General features: G+C 38.1%; 1 protein-coding gene across 5 annotated transcripts in view; it reads left to right on the top strand.

Annotated features, from left to right (window-relative positions):
* Positions 1 to 24,022, top strand: part of GDAP2 (ganglioside induced differentiation associated protein 2) — a 70,756-nt gene extending 46,734 nt beyond the window's left edge. For all 5 annotated transcript variants that reach the window (XM_032249597.1, XM_032249598.1, XM_032249600.1 and 2 more), the window contains exons 11-14: positions 453 to 592; positions 2,186 to 2,240; positions 8,446 to 8,589; positions 22,198 to 24,022. In XM_032249597.1, the coding sequence (XP_032105488.1) occupies positions 453 to 592; positions 2,186 to 2,240; positions 8,446 to 8,589; positions 22,198 to 22,245 (387 nt within the window). In that variant the 3' untranslated portion in view covers positions 22,246 to 24,022. The remainder of the gene's footprint in view (positions 1 to 452; positions 593 to 2,185; positions 2,241 to 8,445; positions 8,590 to 22,197) is intronic.
* The last annotated feature ends 296 nt before the right edge of the window (positions 24,023 to 24,318 follow it).

Genomic DNA, 24,318 nt, shown 5'->3' on the forward strand with positions numbered 1-24,318 from the left:
TCTGCGTAGAGACTGGAAAGACTTTGATTGAATTCAAGCAGAAACTTAAAAAATTATTAAAAGTGTAGAAATTCTACTAATGATTTTTATATCATTATCCTAGAGAGGGAAAACTTGGTAGTTGATCCAAGAACTTTTTCCAGAATATGAAGAGTTGTTTTAGAAGATAGAGACTGATTGTTCTCCTCCATCACTTAGAACAAGACAGAAAGGAATTGTACTGTAGCGCTTAGGAGAATTATTAAACACTGGGATGATTCACTTTCCTGGAGATCTTTTTGAAGAAAATGGATATTCATCACTCTGAGTTATCCATCTGTGATGACTAGGGCATAGAGTAGGTTAGTTTTCTGTGTGTGTGTTTTTTGTTTTTTTTTTTTTTTTTTTTTTTCCTCTAGGCCTCTGTAAAATAGACTGCTGTTCAAAATGATTATTCCCCTTTTTTCTTTTAGGCTCTCTTATATTTCATTCATGTAATGGATCACATTGCTGTGAAGGAGTATGTATTAGTGTATTTTCACACACTGACCAGCGAATACAATCACCTGGACTCTGACTTCCTGAAGAAACTCTACGATGTTGTTGATGTCAAGTTAGTTATTTTTGCAAATTATGAAGGGGAAATAGCTTCTTTTTTCCTAATATTGAGTGGTGGCAAACATTGCTTTGTATGCTATAAAAGGATATTTCATGTAACAAAGATTTTTATCATACATAGAGATTTCAATCATAGGAGACCCTCCCTAACTAAAACTTATTTAGCATTAAAGTAAATTCGTATGTAAACTTTTTACATTACCAGTGTTTGTGTATAAAATAACAAAAATGTTACCTTCTATTTATATGATTATGCTTATCAAAATACATTTATAAACATTATTTACTTTGATCCTTTCACCCATGAGTTGTTTAGAGAGAGATTATCTGTGTTTGAAAGATGGGAGATACTGAGATTCTCCAATGTGAAGCATGTGCGCAAAGTCTCACAACAGTAAATGCAGAATTTGGACTTGAACCCAGGTTACTGACTTGGAACTAGAAAATTGTTTTCATTAAAGCGTATTTGCCTCAAAATGATAATGGAAATTTTAACCAGAAAATATATGACACCGCACTATAGCAAGGATGAAATGTAGTGTTTCACATTTTTTCTTACTAATATTTTTTTTCTTAATAAAAATTGGCACTCAACCCTCCTGTTAGCCGTTTTTTTTATTTGTAGCATCACAGTGTCTTTGTGGATTGCATTGAGAAGCTTGTTTTACAGTTAGGATACAAAGAAGGCAAATTGCTGTAAATTTCCGGCTATCTTACTCCTCCCATTAAATCTCATCTTAATTAGGAATATTAAAGCTTTCATTACCCAGTAGACACCTTTTTAGCTTACTCTGAATGCGGGTTGTATGTGAAAGGAAACTCCACGCCACTGTAGTTCTGCTTCTACCACTAACCAGTTCTTTAACTTGGAACAGGCCTCAACTGTGAAATAGTTTTCACTACTTCTCTGAAGTCCTTTTCAGTTAACCTCGCATGACCCAATGTTGATTATTGGACAGTTGAAAAAAATTTCAGGCACACGTACAGAGGCCAGATGGAATAGTGGGTAGGAGTATGATTCTGGAGCTGTATTGCCTGGGTTCAGTTCCTGGCTCTGCCACTTTACGGCTGGGTGACTTTGGGGGTGCTGAAAAAGCTGCAGTAATAGTACTGGGCTCATAGAATTGTTACGAGAATTTGAGTAGAAAGCCTTTGTAATTTCTGGAACACAGCAAATTCTGTTGTTTTAATATGATGATTGAAACTTTTCAGTTTAAAATTTTGCTGTAATTTAAGTGGTTTAGTGCTGTTTAATTCATACCTCAGATTCCAGAGATTCTAACATCATATTAAAAAATGACATACAATAAATTTGTTTGTTAAATATGAAAAAACTTTGTCCTACATATAGCTGGCTCTAGCTCAGCTGACAGAAGCACTTATTACCTCCTATAAAACAGATACTTTAAAAAATGAAATGTTCTTGGAATTCTTTTTGACATTCACCTAAAATTCAATCTGTAAATTAGAGCTGCCTTTATTTTTCTTTGAATATATATACTCGGGCAAAGAGCTGATTGTCTATAATAGTAATTGGTTTTAGGCTTGAACTTATACTGATTTTCTTGTCATTTTATTTCTGGATCAGGTACAAGAGGAATTTGAAGGCTGTTTATTTTGTTCATCCCACATTTCGTTCAAAGGTATAGTATTTTTCTCTTTGGCTAAATCTAGAATTTATGTGTACTACATGCCCAGAGTATTAAGATACAGCTCAGCATCTTAATTGTTGCTGTCACCATTGTGACTGCCAATTTCCTGGTTGCTAAGTGATCTTGAGTTATAGTCCTCATGTTTTAGTGTATGTGACTCCAGTGCCTTTCTGGGCAACCCTTACAAGCTGTTAGCCCATCAGTCCCTGCCTGTTTTCGTGCTCTGTGCTCACCTGGGCCTTGCTTATGCTGTTGGTACAGAGTACACTTCCCTCCTCTGCTCATGCTACCTCCTGCTTGGCCTTCAGGTCTCAGCTCCACTTTTTATAGGAATCCTTCCCTGACTAATACTGCAGCTAGTCGCTATTCTTGCATTGTAACCCCTTAAGATTCTGTAGTCTTGTATCATTGTTATGTTTTTATTTTAGTTGCGTGTTTAATTTTCTGCCTTATACATGAACCAGCAAGATCCATGAGGGCTAGAATATAGTAATGTTGCTCACAATTATAGTCCTAGTTCCTAAGCCTGTATCTTGACTTTGTCAAGATATGTAGTCCCTTGGTCTTTTTACTCTTTCTAAAAATGCCATCTTTCTTACCTTTATTTTCTTCTCTATCGAGCTTAAAACTGACATTTTATCACTTCATCCACTCTTGTCATTGCGTAAATTAACCTATGAACTCTTACTCTTTCATCATACCTGCCCATCAAAACCTAAACTTAACCCATTGTACAGCTTTCTTCACTCATAGAAACCATCAGCAAAGAGCTCTTTACCTTCACACTCCAAACCTACTTATCTGTTCATATCATTGCCTCTTTTTTCTCTGTCACAAAAATGTGTTCCTTCTTAATGAACACAGTTCATTAATGTGCTTCTTAATGAAGGACAGTCCCTCTCCATGTGCTGTGGATCCCATGGTAATGACGTTAGCTAAAGTTTTCTGAGAACTTACTAACTGCCAGTTCTTCCCATGAATTATCTTGCTTAAGCTTTGCAGTATACCTGTGACATAGTTAGCGTTAGTACTCCCACTGTACAGGTAAGGGAAATGATGTTTAGAGAGATTCAGGAACCAAGGTAACAGTTAGTAGCAAAGGCTGGATTTAAATCTAGGCATTTTAATCCCAGACTGTAAACTACAGAGTGTATTTCCCTTTCCTTAAGAACCTCTCTTCAACAGGTAGTGTCTTTCTCCTCTCCCACTTTGCGGCATCCAAATTATCTATCAACTTTTAAGCATGCTAACACATCTGTTTTTCTCTCCTCCACTTTACAATCAAAACTGTTTAGTGTAATCTTTGTTCTGTGCTCATCATCTTCATTTCTCATGTATCTGTTAAATTACTCCAGTGTGGTTCTGATCCTGCTCTGCCAGCTGAAGCTTTTCACACCAAAATCATCCATACATTTCTGGGCCACTAAAAATAATAGACACTTTTCTATGTTACTGGCATTCCCTATAGCCTTAAACACAGTTGATCGCTTCTTCCTTGACACACATTGTCTTGGCTTCTTTGAAACTTACCTTGCCTGGTTTCTCTCATCCTTCTGGCTGCTGCTTCTCAGTCTCCTTTGTCGACCTGTCTTTCTCTGCTCATCTCTTTAGAGACAGGGTCTCACTCTGTAACCTACAACTCCTGGCCTCAAAGGATCCACCTGCTTTGGCCTCCAGAGTAGCTAGGAGTGCAGATGCACACCATCACGCTTGGCTAATTTTTTGTGTGTGTATTTTTATAGAGGGGGTCCTTGCCATGTTGCCAAGGCTGGTCTCGAACTTTTGACCTCAAGTGATCCTCCCACCTTGACCTCCCAAAGTGCTGGAATTACTGGCATGAGCCACTGCACCTGGCTTCCTGCTTGCATCCTTTGAGTGTTAGTGTTCCTGTGTTTCTCTAACCTCATCTTTAATTCTGTACCTTTTTTATTCCCATTGCTTCAGTGACCCTCCAAAATACATGCAGTCTTCAAACATATGTCTGGGGAGGCAATAAATCCTAATGTTTAGAACTGTGGTATCAAGATTCAGGTGACCTAAGTTCTAATCCCAGCTCTACTAATTACCAATTTATCATCTCAGGCAAGTAGTATAATTTCTCTGCACTTTAATTTTGTACCCTATAAAATGGGAATACTAATAGTACCTATCTTTTAGGGTTATTGTAAGAAGAAATGAGTTAATACATATAAAATACTTAAAACATTACCTGACATATAATAAGTGCTCAGTAATATAAGCTATCTTCATTGTTGTCATCATTATCATCATTGTTCTTAGGCTTTAGACCTTGGTATTGAACTACTGATTAGATGTCTTTACTTAGGTGCCTTATAGGCCCCTGAAGTTCAGCATTTTTAAACAGAACTCCTCATATACTCCTCTTCCACCTATTCCCCAACTGCTGTTTGTATTCCCTGTGTTAGTAAATGGAATGACTTCCTACCCAAGTGCCTAAGCCAGAAACCAGAGAGGCATTCTGGAGCACTTTCTCTATCTCACCCCCTAGCACATTGCATCAGTTCTGTGTATTTACTATTGCTCAAATTTATGCCTGTGTCTTTATTCCCACTGCCTCTACATTAGTTCATCCCACTATCAGCTTTTATTGAAATGACACGGTGGCCTCCTAATTAATTTTCATGTCCTCTCCAGTATTGCACTGCTCCAAGAGCCTTTCAGGCATGCCTTGTGAACAATTTTCTTATAATGTTATTATAAGAAGCCTGCAATATTTACTATAATGGTCCTTTTCAAAACAGTTTGCTATTTCCTGGTCTAGGCAACAACAAATGAAACATAAACGAATTGGAAATGTGAGTTGGTTTAGAGAAAAATTACTTATTCGGGCATTAAAAAACAGATTTAGTGGTGTCTTAAATATTAGATGAGTAAGGATGAGAGAAAGAACTATGTCATCCATGGCTCCCAGGTGTCATGAGATGTAGGGAATATGGACTGGGATATAAATTTGAGAGTCACCATCAAATAAATAGGGTTTTAGCTTTTTACATTTATTAATGAAAAAAGCCACAGGGAGACTTAGAGCAAAGAGGACAACTTAAGACATTGCTGAGATCAGGGAAGGAGACCAAGAAGAAATAATCTAGAAATTAGTACAGTAGCCAAGATAGACTAATACTGTAGGAGTTAGTAGAGGGGAAACTGTAAAAGATGGTAGAAATAGTCACTTTTTAAATCATTGTGTGAAAATTATGTGTGATAAGTACTGAAAGGTCCTCATTATGTTCTTGAATTAAGAGATGAGTGAAAACTTCAGTGAGAGAATGATTTTCACTGTATTTTTGTAAATAATTTCTCATTATTTATGAAATGATTGAGTTTCTCATTCAAATACCATTTTAAAATTTATATGAAGTATTTTGAGTAATTTAAAAACTGCAGGCTGAGCATAGTGGCTCATGACTATAATCCCAGCACTTTGGGAGGCTGAGGTGGGAGGATGGCTTGAGTCCAGGAGTTTGAGACCAGCCTAGGCAACACGGTGAGACCACCATCTCTAAGTTATTTAAAAAAAAAAAAAAAAAAGAAGAAATGGGGAAAAATTTGCACATGCACTTCATGAAAGATGTACAGACAGCAACTAAGCACATGAAAAGATTTTATTTTTTTTGAGACAGCATTTCACTTTTGTTGGCCAGACTGGAGTGCAATGGCACCATCTCAGCTCACTGCAACCTCCGCCTCCCAGATTCAAGCGATTCTCCTGCCTCAGCCTCCCGAGTAGCTGGGACTACAGGCATGTGCCACAATACCCAGCTCATTATTTGTATTTTTAGTAGAGATGAGGTTTCACCATGTTAGCCAGAATGGTCTTGATCTCCTGACCTCGAGATCCACCTGCCTTGGCCTCCCAAAGTGCTGGTATTATAGGCGTGAGCCACTGCAGCTGTCCATGAAAAGATTTTCAACATAATTAGTTATGAGGGAAATGCAGATTTAACTACAATGAGATATCATTACAAGCCTATTAGAATTTCTGAAATTTGAAAACCTGACCATACCAAATGTTGTTGAGAATGTGGAAGAATTGAAAATCTCATATGGTAATCATAATACAAAGTATTACAGCAAGTGTGAAAAACAATTTGGCAGTTTATTTAAAAAGTTAAGCCTACATCTACTATGTGATACAGCTGTTTCATTCCTAAGTATTTACCCAAGATAAATGAAAACATCCATATAAAAGCTTGTACACAAATGCTCATCGCAGCTTTATTTGTGGTAGCAAAACCTAGAAACCCCAAATGCCAATCACTGGGAGAATTGGTAACCAAACTGTGGTGGTATATCCATGTAATAAAATACTACTCAGCAATAAAAATGAATGAACTGTTGACATATACAGCAACATGATGATGAATCTCAAAATAATTATGCTGAGTAAAGAACCTTAAGGCTCTTCTTTGTTCTGCCTCTACCACCTCATTGATTTTCTTAAGTTCTTTCTAGAATCTCTAAAATCTCCATAGTCTCTTTAGAGCTTTCATTACTTTAGCTACCTCTGTGATTAGTTGTGGAGCTCTTAATCCGGCATTTTCACTAATCTCTTGTAGAAGTTTGTATCAGTAGGGTATATAATAGTATGTGTTTAAACAAACTGATTTTGTTGTATATTCAAGGATTGTTTAAATTAATTCACTTGGTTCTACAAGGCCAAGTTCTACCCCTGCCCACTCCCCGCCTCTCTCCAAATAGACTTGGTAAAATGGGAGAGGAGAAGATACGGAGGGTAATGTTAATGTTTGATGCCTTAAATCAATTGTTGGTAGTGTCATCAACATAGAATAATGACCCAAGCCGTAAAAATCATTATAAAATAGACCTTATCTTTATTCATTCATTCTTTTAACAAATACTGGAGAACTCATGGCTCTGTTAGTACCTCATAATACTCTAGGGACTATAATTCTGTTTATCTGCTAGGCACTAGGGAGATTTGAGAAATCAGTACAGTATAAGTAACAGAAATACCAGGAGGTAAGAAATACCAGGAGGTAACTTAAATCTCTACCAAGAGATTTAAGTAAGGTTATAAGAAGTTAGTTAAGGAGATAGTCTGTTTGGAGCTGTAAGGAAGAAATAATGGTGAAAATGACACTTCTTCTGAGTCTGGAAGTTTGAATAAAATTCTGATAGAACTTAGTTCAGTGTTGTCTCTGTTATTCTGTCTTTTCTAACTAAGCATGTAGAAAGCATGTCATATTAAGGGTCTGGAATATGTTAAAGGTTTGGAACAGGCACTGAAGAACATGATAGGATGCCAAAGAGAAATTAACAAAATGATTGAAATCCGTGATAAGCACCCAAAGTGGCCTGTATTTATAACATACCCAGTTTGTGCCTATTTGGAGTAGATTATGCCAGTGCACTGAAAGTTCATATGCATACGTTACCTTCTTCTTTTAAGTAAAATGGGGATAGCAGCAACATCATACTGCCCTGTAGGACTATTGTATGTTGATAAACATGGACTGATTGGTGACTGCCAATTTAGATAGATAAACAATAATTTTAATCTCTAGCAATTACCTACAGTTTGTCAGTATTGTTTGCTATCAAGAATTTTTTTATCCTTTTTTTGGGAACCAACAAATTTTGCAGACTAGCTTTTAGAGAGGGATCACATGTTATCAAGTGAAATGAGCAAAGGGTACCACATCTACAAGTGATTCACTTTGATGGACTTTGAGAAAGAGACTCATGCCAACCGTCAACTGAAAATATATAAGTTCCAAATATTGGCACAAACTTTCTTTTCAGTCTCATTTCAAAAATTCACAGTGTGAGATTTGGAAATATTAACCATTTTCAGAAGACTGGAACACCAATTATTCTACCAAATAATGCAGTGGTTTTGACATAATCCACAGTAAGAAGCATGTTGTGCATCACTAACACACTACACGCATGGGAACATATATACATGTAACGGAAACAAAAGCTTCCTGAAACAAAACTCATTATAGTCTCTGGTCAGTGTTATCGTCATTTCTTCTTGTTGATGTTATTAACATTCAACTAAACTGATGATTGTACAACTCAAATTGCACTTTGAAAAATACTAGTTAAGATTTTGAAATACAGTTTTTATCTACTATAAATTTTCCAAATTGTGATTATGTTTCTGAGTGTGGCAACTGGCTTAAATTATTTTTTGTCTTCTGTTAATCAGGTGTCAACATGGTTTTTTACCACCTTTTCTGTCTCAGGACTGAAGGACAAAATCCATCATGTGGACAGCCTCCACCAGCTATTTTCTGCCATATCACCAGAACAGATCGACTTTCCTCCTTTTGTCCTTGAATATGATGCCAGGGTAAGAAGTACCAGAAGTTCTCCCTCAGCTGGTATGGTATATTAACTGTTCTGTAGAGCAGCACTTATGAGCACAACCTCCTGTCATTACCAGATAGTAATGTAAATTGGTGGGTCTTTGTAAACTTCATAATACTATTTAACGTACTTTCCCTATGATGACTTTAGGAAAAGGGTTTGTCCCAAGAGAGCCATTTTCCGCAGATAAACGTTTTAAACGTTTCAGTGGGAGATTTCTCTCTCCCACTGAGTTCGGAACCAATTTTTGTTTGTATCATAAGTTTTCTACCATATTTAAGATAGATACCTCTGCCTAATTTTCTTAAGATTGAATGGCTTTCCATCTGCACAGAGCCAGAAGAATTTATTGGCGTCCACTTTTAGGATTAATTGTAAATCATGTAACCTATCTCAATAGTCTTTACCCTGCTAAAAGTTTCATTTTTCTCAAAGTTGTATAACATTTTTAAGAGCATCATCTGATGATATTGTTATTATTTGTAGATGTATTTGTGGATCCTTTACATAAGCACTAGTCAAAAGACTAATCGTGAATTTCATCAAAGTTTATTCTATTGTGTCTATTTATGGTATCACCTTAGTAATTTTTTGGAAAAAAAAGCAACACACGTGGCCAAAAGTTCATCAAGCTTATTGTTTAACTGTTGCTGATTGCATATTTTTATGCATGAACCAGGGGATATATTTGAAAGTTATATTAAGCTTGAAATGAATTATTCCCTAGTTATTGTGCAATGTATATACAGTAAAATAAAAATTCTGCAACACAGTTTCTCTCTAACATTTCTCTAACTTTAGCTATAATTTCCTTTTCCCTTATGTGCAGAGTAAAGTGTATAATGTGATCTATTGGCTAATAAAAATTCATGTTTGGATGTTGTACAGAGAGGATTTGTAATTGGAGCAGCTGGATCATAGATAGAAAACTTGTTGAATATAGGGAAGAGAAAAAAGTACATTAGTTTGTATTAACTGCAGATTGCTTGAGTAGAGAATGATCTTAGTGTTTTCCTTCAAGCTCTACGTCACTCATCTTAATGCTTAAAAAAAATGGATAGCAGAAAATGGGAAAGGCACTAAAGAACATTTTAGTACTCAAAATTTGGAATGACAGTTCACGGCCAGTGTCTGGATTTATTATTTATTTTCTGGGATAGAAATGTACACGTTGGGTGTTTGATTAGAAAATCTAAAGGACTTGTATTTTAAGCCAAAGCATTTTCTATATACTTAAGAGCCTATAAACCAGGCATTCATTAAATATCAACCATAACTCCTCCACACTCAGGCTTGGTTTTGTTTTTTAGTTTTGTTTGGGTGTTTATTTTAGCTGTTATATTTTTGTATAAATAAAGGCATAATAATGTAATTAATCAAAATTAAGTAGACTAACTTATAAACTAACACTTGGCCCATTGGATCATCTCTCTGTATCTATGCTAGAGCTTTCTAAAATGGAGTTATTAGATCAAAGAGAGGCGTAAAAATGGGGAAGACACAAAAGAGGGTTTCTTAGTCCATTTCTTTGTTGCTGTAAGAGAATACCCAAGGCTAAGTAATTTATATAGAGTAGATTTATTTGGTTCAGGATTCTGCAGGCTGTATGAGAAGCAGGGCACCAGCTTCTGCTTCTGGTGAGGGACTCAGGCTGCTTCCACTCATGGTGGAATGGGAAGGGGAGCCAGTATGTGCAGAGATCACATGGTGGGAAGGGAAGCAAGAGAGAGGGAAGGGAGGTGCCAGGGTCTTTTTAACAACCAACTTTCACAGGAACTAATAGAGCAAGGACTTACTCATTACCACAAGGACAGCATCAAGCCATTTATGAGAGATCCATGACTCAACACCTTGCATTAGACCCCATCTCCAACACTGGGGATCAAATATTAACATGAGGTTTAGAGGGTCAAATATCCAAAATGTAGCCTTTTGCCCCTAGCCACCCAAACCTCATGTTCTTCTCACATGCAAAGTATAATCATTCCATCCCAGTAGTCCCAAAAGTCTTAACTTGTTCCAACATCAACTCAGAAATTCAAAGTCTCATCTGAGACTCAAGGCAGGTTCCTCACAACTGTAAGTCTGTAAAATCAAAATCAAAGTTACTTGCTTTCAAGATAAAATGGTTATTTAGGCACTGGATAAACATTCCCATTCCAAAAGGGAGGAATAAGAGGAATAGGCCAAAAGAAAGGAGTAACCAGCCCCTTGCAAGTCCAAAACCTATAAGAGCAGACATCAAATCTTAAATCTCCAAAATCTCCTTTGACTTCATGTTCTGCATACTGGGCACACTGGTACAAGGGGTGGGCACCCACAGCCTTGGGCACTCCCAACCCCATGGCTTTGCTGGTTGCAGCCCACATGGCTGCTCTCACAGGTTGAAGTTGAATGCCAGAGGTTTTTCTAGGCTGATTGTGGGGTCTGGATGGGAGCAACCTAACCCCATAGCTCCACTAGGCAGTGCCCTAGTGAGGACTGCCTCGAGGTGCTCCTGCACTGCTGCAGACTTCTGCCTGGGAACCCAGGCTTTCTAATATATTCTCTGAAATCTAGTTCCAAGCTGCCAAGCTCTTGCATTCCGCATGCCTGCAGACTTAACACCTCATGGAAGCCACCAAAGCTTATAGCTTGTACCCTTCAGAGCTGTGGCCCAAGCAGTACCTGGGACCCTTTGAGCCATCGCTGAAACCGGAGGGACTGAGATGCAGAGAGCAGCATCCTGAAGTGTTAAAGCCTTGTCCCGCCAAACCATTCTGTTCTTTTAGTACTCTGGGCCTGTGATGCAAGGAGCTACCTCAAAGATTTATCCTTGCTAATCTCTCTAGCAACTGGTCGCTCCACAGCACCCTTAGATTCCTCTCTTGAAAATGTTCATTCCTTCTCTACCACATGCCTAGGCTGAGAGTTTCTAAAATAATTATGTTCTGCATCCTTTTTAATTATGAATTCCAACTTTATGTCATTTCTTTACTCTCATATCTGATCGTAAGCTATTATTAAAAGAAGCCACACTACTTCTTGAATGCTTTGCTGCTTAGAAATTTCTTCCACCAGATACCATAGGGTACCAGTATTGTTTGGCCTTCCATAAAACCCTAGGGGATGGACACAATGCAACCAAGTTCCTTGCCAGGGTGTAATGAGGATGACCTTTGCTCTAATTCCTAAGTTTCCCATATCCATCTGAGACCTTACCTGCATGGCCTTTGCTATTAGCATTTTTTTTTTTTTTTTTTTTGGTCCCAACCACTTAACCAATTTCTAAGATGTTTCAAACTTTCCCTAAGTCTTTCTGTTATCTTTTAAGCCTTGCAAACTCTTCCAAACTCTGCCCATTGCCCAGTTCCAAAGCTGCTTCCATATTTTCAGGTCTCCTTAAAGCAATACCCCACTCCTCAGTACCAATCTGTCTTCATCCATTTTTGTGTTATCATTAAGGAACACCTGAGGCTAGGTAATTTATAAAGAAAAGAGGTTTATTCAGCTCACAATTCTGCAGGCTGTACCAGCATCTGCTTTAGATGAGGGATTCAAGCTGCTTCTACTCATGGTAGAAGGGGAAGGGGAGCCGGTGGGTATAGAGATCATGTGGCAAAAGAGAAAGCAAGAGAGAGAAGGAAGTGGGGTGCCAGTCTCTTTAATAACAAGCTTTCACAGAAATTAATAGAGTGAGAACTTATTACCATGAGGAGAGCAGCAAGATATTTATGAGGGCTCTGCCCCCATGACCCAAACACCTCCCACTAGGCCGTACCTCCAGCAAGGGGATCAAATTTCAACATGAGGTTTGAGAGGTCAGATATTCAAACTATAGCAGAAGGTATCAGGAGATGATGTGGAAGGGGCGGGCAGAGAGCACATCACTGGATACAGTAACTTGACATATTAGTGCTGCCGGTCTTTGGCTTTGTAGTCAGCGGAGAGTGTTCTGCAAGGGAGAATTGCGATTACATTCCTGTTTAGACAATGACTATAGAAACAGCATAGAGAATGACTAGAGAGGAAGGGGTAAGTCCCTGGGGGAAAAGATGAGGTCTGTTAATAAAGACTGGAGGAGAAATGAGACAGTATTGTTAGGGCAGTGTTAGTGACAATGGCAGGGAATTGAAGATTTTAGAGATATTTAGAAATAGACATTTTAGGAAATAAAATTTGTATCATTTGGTGACTGAGTAGCCACTGAGATGAAGCAGAAAGTAAGTTTCTGCTTTGGGAGACTTGGTGGATGGTGCTACTACCACCACAGAGAAGCAGTTTGGGGGAAGAGGGTTGAAATATTAGGGGGAAGGGACAGGTACTGTGTTGTCTGTGACACATTAGGTGTGAGGTGCCCATCAGACATTGAAATGGAGATACCAGTAGGTAGCTTCATAGTACCTTGTAAGGAAACGTTTTCCGTTGTTAGGAAGAATTAAAAATATGATCAGCGAAAAGAAATGAGTATAGAGTTGGTTAATTTCATTATCATGTTCAAATTGTGCCTTGCATATAGAAGGTTCTTTATTTGGTTAAGGAGTGACGTGGCGTTGGTTAGTATCTGCTTAAAAAAATATAGAAACCTAAGTTTCAGTGGATTTCTATTTTTCTGGGATTTATGTGACTTGAAATAGCAACATAAATTTTATAGGATCAAAAGAACCTTTGAAGGTAATCAGAAGCTATTTTTTAGTCTAGATAACGATGATACTGAGACCATTTCAGAAAGAGAGCCAGTTGGCATTCTTTTCTTTTTTTTTTTTTTTAATCGTGCTTTAGATTCTGGGGTAAATGTGCAGATCATGCAGGATTGTTGCATAGGTACACACATGGCAATGTGGTTTGCTGCCTCCATCCCCCCATCACCTACATCTGTCATTTATCTCCATGTTATCCCTCCCCAACTCTCCACCCACCTACTGCCCCTCCCTTGCCCCCCACAACAGACCCCAGTGTGTGATGCTCCCCTCCCTGTGTACATGTGTTCTTATTGTTCGACACCCGCCTATGAGTGAGAACATGCAGTGTTTGAATTTTTGTTCTTGTGTCAGTTTGCTGAGAATTATGGTTTCCAGATTCATCGATGTCCCTACAAAGGACACAAACTCATCGTTTTTGATTGCTGCATAGTATTCCATGGTGTGTATGTGCCACATTTTCCTTGTCCAGTCTATCATGGATGGGCATTTGGGTTGGTTCCAGGTCTTTGCTATTGTAAACAGTGCCACTATGAACATACGTGTGCATGTGTCTTTATAATAGGATGATTTATAATCCTTTGGGTATATACCCAGTAACGGGATTGCTGGGTCAAATGGAATTTCCATTTCTAGGTCCTTGAGGAAGTGCCACACTGTCTTCCACAATGGTTGAACTAATTTACACTCCCACCAACAGTGTAAAAGTGTTCCTGTTTCTCCACATTCTCTCCAGCATCTGTTGTTTCCAGGTGTTTTAATGATTGCCATTCTAACTTCTATGAGGTGGTATCTCAATGTGGTTTTGATTTGCATTTCTTTAATAATCAGTGATGATGAGCATTTTTTCATATATTTGTTGGCCTCATATATGTCTTCTTTTGAAAAGTGTCTGTTCATATCCATCACCCACTTTTGGATATGTTTGTTTGTTTTTTTCTTTTAAATCTGTTCTAATTCTTTGTAAATTCTGGATATTAGCCCTTTGTCAGATGGGTAGATTGTAAAATTTTTTTCCCATTCTGTTGGCTTGCTAGTTCACTCTTATGATTGTTTCTTTTGCTGTGCAGAAGCTCTGGAGTTTAATTAGGTCCCATTTGTCTATTTTGGCTTTTGTTGCCATTGCTTTTGGTGTTTTAGTCATGAAGTCCTTGCCTATGCCTGTGTCCTGAATGGTGTTGCCTACGTTTTCTTCTGTGGCTTTTATGGTGTTAGGTCTTATGTTTAAGTCTCTAATCCATCTGGAGTTAATTTTCGTGTAAGATGTCAGGAAGGGGTCCAGTTTCTGCTTTCTGCACAGTGCTAGCCAGTTTTCCCAACACCATTTATTACACAGGGAATCCTTTCCCCATTGCTTATTTTTGTTAGGTTTATCAAAGATCAGATGATTGTAGGTGTGTGGCATTGCCTCCAGGGCCTCTGTTCTGTTCCATTGGTCTATATCTCTGTTTTGGTACCAGTACCATACTGTTTTGATTATTGTAGCCTTGTAGTATAGTTTGAAATCAGGTAGCATGATGCCTCCGGCTTTTTTCTTTTTGCTTAGGATTGTCTTGGCTATGCAGGCTGTCTTTTGGTTCCATATCAGTTTAAATGTTTTTTTCCAGTTCTGTGAAGAAGATCATTGGTAGCTTGATGGGGATAGCGTTGAATCTATAAATTAGTTTGGGCAGTATGGCCACTTTCACAATATTGATTCTTCCTAGGCATGAGCATGGAATATTTCTCCATCTGTTTGTGTCCTCTCTTATTTCATTGAGCAGTGGTTTGTAGTTCTTCTTGAAGAGGTCCTTCACATCCTTTGTTAGTTGTATTTCTAGGTATTTTATTCTCTTTGTAGCAGTTGTGAATGGGAGTTTGCTTATGATTTGGCTGTCTGTTAGTCTGTTATTGGTGTATAGAAATGCTTGTGATTTCTGCACATTGATTTTGTATCCTGAGACTTTGCTGAGGTTGCTTATCAGTTTCCGGAGATTTTGGGCTGAAATGATAGGGTCTTCTAAATATACAATCATGTCGTCTGCAAATAGAGACAATTTGACTTTCTCTTTTCCTAATTGAATACCCCTTATTTTTTTTTTTCTTCTTGCCTAATTGCTCTGGCTAGAACTTCCAATACTATATCAAATAGGAGTGGTAAGAGAGGGCATCCTTGCCTAGTGCCAGATTTCAAAGGGAATGCTTCTAGCTTTTGCCCATTCAGTATGATATTGGCTGTAGGCTGTTGTAAATAGCTTTTATTGTTTTGAGATACATTCCTTTGATACCTAGTTTATTGAGAGTTTTTAGCATAAAGGGCTGTTGAATTTTGTCAAAGGTCTTCTGTGTATCTATTGAGTTGATCATGTGGTTTTTGTCTTTGGTTCTGTTTATGTGGCGAATTACGTTTATAGGCTTGCATATGTTGAACCAGCCTTGTATCCCTAGGATGAAGCCTACTTGATTGTGGTGGATAAGCTTTTTGATGTGCTGTTGCAGTCTGCTTGCCAGTATTTTACTGAAGATTTTTGAATCTGTGTTCATCATGGATATTGGCCTGAAGTTTTTTTTTGTTGAGTCTCTCTTGGGTTTTACTATCAGGATGATATTGGTCTCATAAAATGATTTGGGAAGGATTCCATCTTTTTGTATTGTTTGGAATAGTTTTAGAAGGAATGGTACCAGCTCCTCTTTATATGTCTGGTAGAATTTGGCTGTGAACCCATCGGGGCTTTTTTGGTGAGTAGGCTGTTAATTGCAGCCTCAACTTCAGCCCTTGTTATTGGCCTATTCAAGCTTTCAACTTCTTTCTGGTTTAGGCTTGGGAGGATGCAAGTGTCCCAGAATTTACCCATTTCTTCCAGATTTACTGGTTTATGTGCAGAGTTGTTTGTAGTAATCTCTGATGATAGTTTGTATTTCTGTGGATTCAGTGGTGATATCTCCTTTTTTGTTTTTTTTTGCATTTTTTTTGGTTCTTTTCCCTTTTTTTTTTTTTTTTTTTTTTCATTAATCTCGCAAGCGGTCTGTCTTATATTGTTGATGTTTTCAGAAATCCAGCTCCTGGATTTATTGTTTTTTTTTTTTAAGGGTTTTTTGTGTCTCTATCTCCTTCAGTTCTGCTCTGATCTTAGTTATTTTTTATCTTCTGCTAGGTTTTGAGTTTATTTGATCTTGCTCCTCTAGCTCATTCAATTTTGATGATAGAGTGTCAATTTTACATCTTTCCTCACTTCTCATGTGGGCATTTATTGCTATAAATTTCCCTGCAGACACTGCTTTAAATGTGTCCCAGAGATTGTGGTATGTTGTGTCTTCATTCTCATTGGTTTCAAAGAACATCTTTATTTCTGCTTTCATTTCATTGTTTATCCAGTCGACATTCAGGAGCCAGTTGTTCAGTTTCCATGAAGCTGTGCAGTTCTGAGTTAGTTTCTGATTTCTGAGTTCTAATTTGTTTGCCCTGTGGTCTGAGAGACTGTTTGTTATGATTTCCTTTCTTTTGCATTTGCTGAGGAGTGATTTACTTCCAATTATGTGGTCAATTTTAGAGTAGGTGCAATGTAGTGCTGAGAAGAATGTATATTCTGTGGATTTGGGGTGGAGAGTTCTGTAAATGTCTATTAGGTTTGCTTGGTACAGATCTGAATTCAAGTCCTGGATATCCTTGCTAATTTTCTGTCTCATTGATCTGTCTAATATTGACAGTAGAGTGTTAAAGTCTCCCACTATTATTGTGTGGGAGTCTAAATCTCTTTGTAGGTCATTAAAAACTTGCTTTATGTATCTGGGTGCTCCTGTATTGGGTGCATATATATTTAGAATCGTTAGCTCTTCTTGATGCATTGATGCTTTTACCATTATGTAATGCCCTTCTTTGTCTGTTTTGATCTTTGTTGGTTTAAAGTCCATTTTATCAGAGACTAGGATTGCAACCCCTGCTTTTTTTTTTTTTTTTCTCTCCATTTGCTCTGTAAATCTTCCTCCATCCCTTTATTTTGAGCCTATGTGTGTCCTTGCATGTGAGATGGGTTTCTGAAATACAGCACCGATGGGTCTTGACTTTTTATCCAATTTGCCAGTCTGTGTCTTTTGATTGGGACATTCAGCCCATTTACGTTTTAGGTTAATATTATTATGTGTGAATTTGATCATGCCATTTTGATGCTAGCTAGATGTTTTGCCTGTTAGTTGATGCATTTTTTTCATTGTGTTGATGGTCTTTACCATTTGGTACATTATTGGAGTGGCTGATACTGGTTGTTCCTTTCCTTGTTTAGTGCTTCTTCCAGGAGCTCTTATAAGCCAGGCCTGATGGTGACAAAATCTCTCAGCAATTGCTTGTCCATCAAGGATTTTCTTTCTCCTTCACTTATGAAGCTTAGTTTGGCTTGATATGAAATTCTAGGTTGAAAGTTCTTTTCTTTAAGGATGTTGAATATTGGCTCCCACTCTATTCTGGCTTGTAGAGTTTCTGCAGAGAGATCTGCTGTGTGTCTTCCCTAACTCGACCTTTCTCTCTGGCTGCCCTTAGCATTTTTTCCTTCATTTCAACCCTGGTGAATCTGACGATTGTGTGCCTTGGGGTTGTTCTTCTTGAGGAATATCTTTGTGGTGTTCTCTGTATTTCCTGGACATGAATGTTGGCCTGCCTTGCTAGGTTGGGGAAGTTCTCCTCGATAATATCCTGAAGAATGTTTTACAGCCTGGATTCATTTTCTCCATCACATTCAGGTACACCTATCAAACGTAGATGAGGTCATTTCACCTAATCCCATAATTCTTGGAGGCTTTGTTCATTTCTTTTCACTCTTTTTTCTCTATTCTTGCCTTCTTATTTTATTTCATTGAGTTCATCTTCAATCTCTGATATCCTTTCTTCTGCTTGGTTGATTCAGCTATTGAAACTAGTGTATGCTTCGCGAAGTTCTTGTGCTGCGTGTTTCAGCTCCGTCAAGTCGTTTATATTCTTCTTTAAGCTGTTTATTCTAGTTAGCATCTCATCTAATCTTTTTTCTAGGTTCTTAGTTTCTTCGCATTGGGTTAGCACGTGTTCTTTTAGCTCAGAGAAGTTTGTTATTACCCACCTTCTGAAGCCTGTTTCTGTCAATTCATCAGATTCATTCTCTATCCGTCTTTGATCCCGAGCTGGTGAGGAGTTGTGATCCTTTGGAGGAGGAGAGGCATTCTGGTTTTTGGTGTTTTCATCCTTTTTGTGCTTCTTTCATCCTTTTGTGTTTCTTCCCATCTTAGTGGCTTTATCTACCTTTGGTCTTTATAGTTGGTCACTTTCAGATGGGGTCTCTGAGTGGACATCCTTTCTGTTGATGATGAAGTTATTTCTTTCTGTTTCTTAGTTTTCCTTCTAACAGTCAGGCCCCTCTGCTGCAGGACTTCTGGAGGCCCACTCCAGACCCTACTTGACTGGGGATCACCCACAGGGGCTGCAGAACAGTAAGGGTTGCTGCCGGTTTCTTCTTCTGTCATCTTCATTCCAGAAGGGTACCTGCCAGATGTCGGCCTGAGCTCTCCTTTATGAGGTGTCTCTTTGGGTATACAGGGGTCAGGGAGCTGCTTGAGGAGACAGTCTGTCCCTTATAGGAGCTCAAGCGCTGTTCTGGGAACTCCATTGTTCCATGTAGAGCTGCTGGGCAGGGAATTTTAGTCTGCTGCAGCAGTACTCATAACCACCTCTTTTCCTAGGTGCTCTGTCTTAGGAAGGTGGGGCTTTATTTATAAGTTCCTGATGTGCTGCTGCCTTTTTTCATAGATGCCCTGCCCTGCACAGAGTAGTCTAGTCACAGTCTGCCAGCAGAGGTGTTGCTGAGCTGCTGCAGGCTCTGCCCAGCTGCTGGGTGAACTGCCTCGGTAGTGGTGGTTTCCCTTCCCCTCACTGAGCTGGACCATCCTGGGTCCAGCTGCACTTGCTGAGAAACTCTCAGTCCAGAGCGTTTCAGATTGCTTGTTTTGTGGAGGTGGTACCTGCCGAGCCAGATCACCTAGTGCCCTGTCTTTGCCCCCTCCCTTTCAGTTCAATGGCCAGCTCTGTCTTCCAGGCATTCCAGGCACCAGTTGAAACGGCCGCCCAAATTTGTGTGAGTTTCTGTGCACCAATCCGGCACCAGCTGAAAACTCTGTGCTAAAAACTCGTGGCGTTTTTCGGCCCAGAAATATCCTGGTCTGTGGGCAGTGAAAATTTTTGTGTGGAAATGCGGTGGGCACTCACCCTCTACATTATTCTTGCTGCGAACTGCACTCCAGAGCTGTTTCTATTCGGTCATCTTGGATCCTCCCTAATTGGCAGTCTTAACAGAGCAGAGAATATACAATTTTGCCTGGCAACAGTTCTTTAAATTTCTGTCATTGTTTCTAGAAATAGAAAAAATATTTGATTGCTCAGCAGCCTCTTGCCCAGTGTGAGATTAATAGTAGAAATTCTATTTCATGGCATTAAGTATTGAACTTGCACTTCTTAGTTTATCACAATTTAATGTAGATACGAGAAACTTAGGGGGAAAATGGTAATAGAATAGAATAGAGAATTCTTAAAGGCAGCTGGTGAACTTTTCAGATGAACCTCAGAATAGATTCATCTCTTCAGGGAATGTTTCTGTAAGTGTAGCTTCCATGCATATTCAAGATACAGGATTTGGTTAGTGAAACATTTTTATAGGTATTTTTTTAAATAATTATTTTATTTTTATTATTTTTAAGTTCCGGGATACGTGTGCAGGATGTGCAGGTTTGTTAGGGTAAACATGTGCCATTGTGGTTTGTTGGACCTATCAACCCATCACCGAAGTATTAAGCCCAGCATGCATTAGCTTATTTCCCTAATGCTCTCCCCACAACGCTCCCAAAACAGGCCCCAGTAAGTGTTCCCCTTCCTGTGTCCTTGTGTTCTTACTGTTCAGCTCCTACTTATAAGTGAGAACATATGGTGTTTGGTTTTCTGTTCCTCATTAGTTTGCTGAGAATAATCTTCCAGCTTCATCCGTGTCCCTGCAAATAATATCTGATTCCTTTTTATGGCTGCATAGTATTCCATGGCATATATGTACCACATTTTCTTTATCCAGCCTATCATTGATGGACATTTAGGTTGATTCATGTCTTTGCTATTGGGAATCCTGCTGCAGTGAACATACAGATGCATGTATTTTTATAACAATGATTTATATTCCTTTGGGTATATACTCACTAATGGGATTGCTGGGCCAAATGGTATTTATGGTTCTAAATCTTTGAGGAATTGCCACACTGTTTTCCACAATGGTTGAACTAATTTACATTCACACCAACAGTGTGAAAGCCTTCCTATTTCTCTGCAACCTCCCCAGCATTTCTTGACGTTAAGTAATCGCCATTCTGATTGGCGTGAGATGGTATCTCATTGTGGTTTTGCATGTCTCTAATGATCAGTGATGTTGAGCTATTTTTCATGTTTCTTGGCCACATGTACACATATATGTCTTTTTTTGATAAATGTCTGTTCATATCCTTGCCTACTTTTTAATGAAGTTGTTTTTTTCTTGGAAAATTGCCTAAGTTCCTTATAGATTCTGGATATTAGCCCTTTGTCAGATGGATAGATTGCAAAAATTTTCTCCCATCCTATAGGATGTCTGTTTACTCTGATGATAATTTGATTTGCTGTGCAGAAGCTCTTTAGTTTAGTTAGGTCCCATTTGTCAATTTAAAAAAAAAAAAAAGGTTTTATTAAGGTTTTTCAAGTTTTTAGAAATGTAGCAAAATTCTAGGATTTTTTTCTACCTATTTTTTTTTTAAATCTTGTTTGATACGTAATTAGGTTTATAATCAGAAGGTAAGTTTTCCTAGATGTGTTCTTGTTTTCCTGGATATGGCCCAAGATCAATTCTTGCTCCAAAGCATTTGTGATGAAGAATGGCTGAGTACCTGATTTATTTAGTCTCTCAAGCCATTTCACTACCTACCATGTTCAAGACCCCGTATAGGTTTAATGCTCTATAATAGCTGCAAAGTAAATGTACCATGAAGAAATGCTATTTTCTTCCTACTTAATTCTTCATTCCAAACTATTGTCTTGTACTAGTGCTAAGCATTTTCTGTTTGTGATTTGCTGAAAAACAAATTCTTTGTCAAAGAAATACTTTCCTTAAAAATGAGAAACCAATCGTAAGTCTCATAAATCTAATTGAGGATCCTTCTATCATAAACTTAACTGCCTTGATTTTTATTGAGATGAGCCAAATTTAGGGCCAAAAAATTCACCCTTACAGTAATTTGTTGCCCTTACCTTGACATTAAAGGTTTGGCATTTAATTCTCCATCTTGTTCTTGAAGTAAATTTCCTGAGAACTGTAATTTTTACAAGCCTTGCCACATAGGCATGTCATGAAGACTCACTTCTGCCAAAGTAGTTCTAGCTATTAAATTCCTCTGTGATAACTTTTTTGTTTCATAACTCTAAATTAAGATTTGACACACAGTAAGACAACACAGTCTAAGAAAAAAGAATCTGTATGTTAGAGTCAAATAGATTTGGATTTAAATTCAGGTTGTGCTGGTTACTAACTAGGTAACTTCAGGTAAATTATGCAATCTGTGTGATCCTCACTTTCCTCTTCTGTAAAGTAAGAATGTTACCTACTTCATGGCATTATGTGAAGATTTAAAGGGATTATTTTAAAAGCAACTATAAAATGTCTGGCATATAAAATATGCAATAAGTGGCATATTTTTAAAACAATATTATCATCCTATTGCCTTCACCTGTCTTATACTCTGAGTGATACCAGTTGAACTACCTAATGACTGAGGGCCTGCTTAGTGCCAGACATGTGCTAGACATTTTATATCATGACCTCAATGATTGTAAATCCCTTTCTTTCACATTCCCAGTTAAATTGGTTCTGTTACTTAAATGTTCTTGTCCTTTTTTCTTTCCACAGGAAAACGGGCCTTACTATACATCATATCCCCCATCACCAGATTTGTGACCTGCCATCTTTCAGTGCTTCTTGGTTCCCAGGATGCCACTTCCTCCACAAATCGCTACCTGTTGAAGTGATATTCATTTTTGCTGTACAGACCCAGAGAGCCTTTTGTCCCCACCTCTCTGGTATTTTTTTATTGACTGTATATTTTCGGGCACATAAACAATCTAAAAATGGTAGGCCATTCTGAACTGCATACATTTTAAATTTGTATATTTATATCAAATGGAAATGTTCATTTTTAGATTGTCATTAATAGAAATGGGGAGCAACTTTTGAGTATCTTTAGTTTCTTGAAAGACACCAAATTCCCCATTAGATAAACCACCAAGACTATTCACATCATCTCCTTAACATTGCACGCTTCCTTTGTGTACTTAAGTGATTCTCGAAATGTACGGATCCAATGTATGCTAATCAGATGCATTGTTTGCTTCAGATCCATGGTGTTAACACCATGTACATTTTATAAAGATAAATTGGCTATGTTAAAAGAGAATTACCTGGGACCAAGAATGTGGAAATATATCTGACAAAAAACATCAAAATCATTAGCAAATATAGGACTTAGAATGTTAATGTACAAGTTAAGACTAAAGTTTTAAGTACTGAAGGTTCCTTGGATGATATAATTTGTTAAGATTGCCACTATTCTAATCTCAACAGTGTGGGGAAACAAGAAGACTGTATCTTCAGCCTTTTTCCTATAATCATGGATGATTTGGTCTTATTCAGAAGGACCTCACCCACTAGTACTTTTAAGAGCATCTCCCAAGACTCCAGTAGTGAGCAGAGAGTGTGCTGTCTTCCAGAGTCATGAATGATTTTGTTTAGCTATCAGGTCTACTACCTCTAAGGATATTTCATAGCAGCATCTCTTGAGTTGCGTGCATCAGTATGGAGGAAGTACGTCACAGGGAACAAATCCAGGGACCTGATAATTGGCAGACGACTTTTACCACTCAGGCTCTACTTGTGCCTTAGCTTGCTTATGAATAAAAATTAGAATTATGCTGTCTACCTCATAGAGGTATCATGAAGATAGCATTTAGAATGGGCTTTGTTGTGGTGGGGTATCTTCAGTTAGTTTTTAAATGGGAATAAATATATATGAGTGAATGGTACACAGCATTCCTCTTGTCCTTGATACCATTTGAGTGATTTTTCTTTTTGTGAGGCAGGACCTATTAGTGTAAAATTCCAACCCTAATGACCTCCTTCTTGCTTTGTCCAGAATCACTTCTGGCCTGCTCCTCCCTTGATGCTATACTTCAGTGAGAGGCATCTGTTGGCCATTTTAAACATTTCTTCTTGAATTAAGATCAAACTATTATTATCCCCATCTGGGTATCTTTATACTTTTTTTAAATTCCTACAGCCACCTACCCATGGCCCCATCTTCCTCACCCCATCATGTACATTGGCAGTTCAGAGAAAAAAATGCAGAACCTTTCAGTTCTATCCAGATCAATGCTTCCAAGGGCCCATTCTTTTTTGCCCAAACTAATTCTTCATTGGAGATCAAAGAAACATACTCTCTTCATTTACAATAGGGAAATCCCCCTATAGTTGCATCAAATTCATCCTGTATTTTCTCATATAAACAAGAAGGGGCTTTACATTTTTTAGATAAAGGTTCTTATCTTTTGCATGTATTGAACACATTTTCTTTGTGTCAGACCTCAAAATTACTTGATCCTTATATATACATCTATGTTAAGGTCTTCTTTTATGTCCCGTGGGTTATCATATCCAGGCAGCCAGTCAGATGTCAACTGTTAAACTTTCTCTCAAATAATACTTTTTTTTTTAACCCCTTGGGCCCTGTGCCTTAAAAGTCTGAAACTTCAACATCATCTTCTACAGTCAATCTGAGATCATATTTGAGGTATCTTTTTCACAAGGAGTAGCTATGAAAGTCTGCCAACTTTTCCTTTTTAAAGGGGAACTTGGCTGCCTCAAGCATCTGACCCGAACGTTTTCTGTATAGATAATAAAGTCTGTAAGCTACTTTGCCAGTTTTAAAGGAAGCAAATTTATATATACAATTTCTTACCGGCAATAATTTTGAAAGGA

This window comes from Sapajus apella, unplaced genomic scaffold (assembly GCF_009761245.1).
Source record: "Sapajus apella isolate SASKATOON/1434 unplaced genomic scaffold, GSC_monkey_1.0 scaffold69, whole genome shotgun sequence".
In the NCBI taxonomy this organism is placed as follows: Eukaryota; Metazoa; Chordata; class Mammalia; order Primates; family Cebidae; genus Sapajus; species Sapajus apella.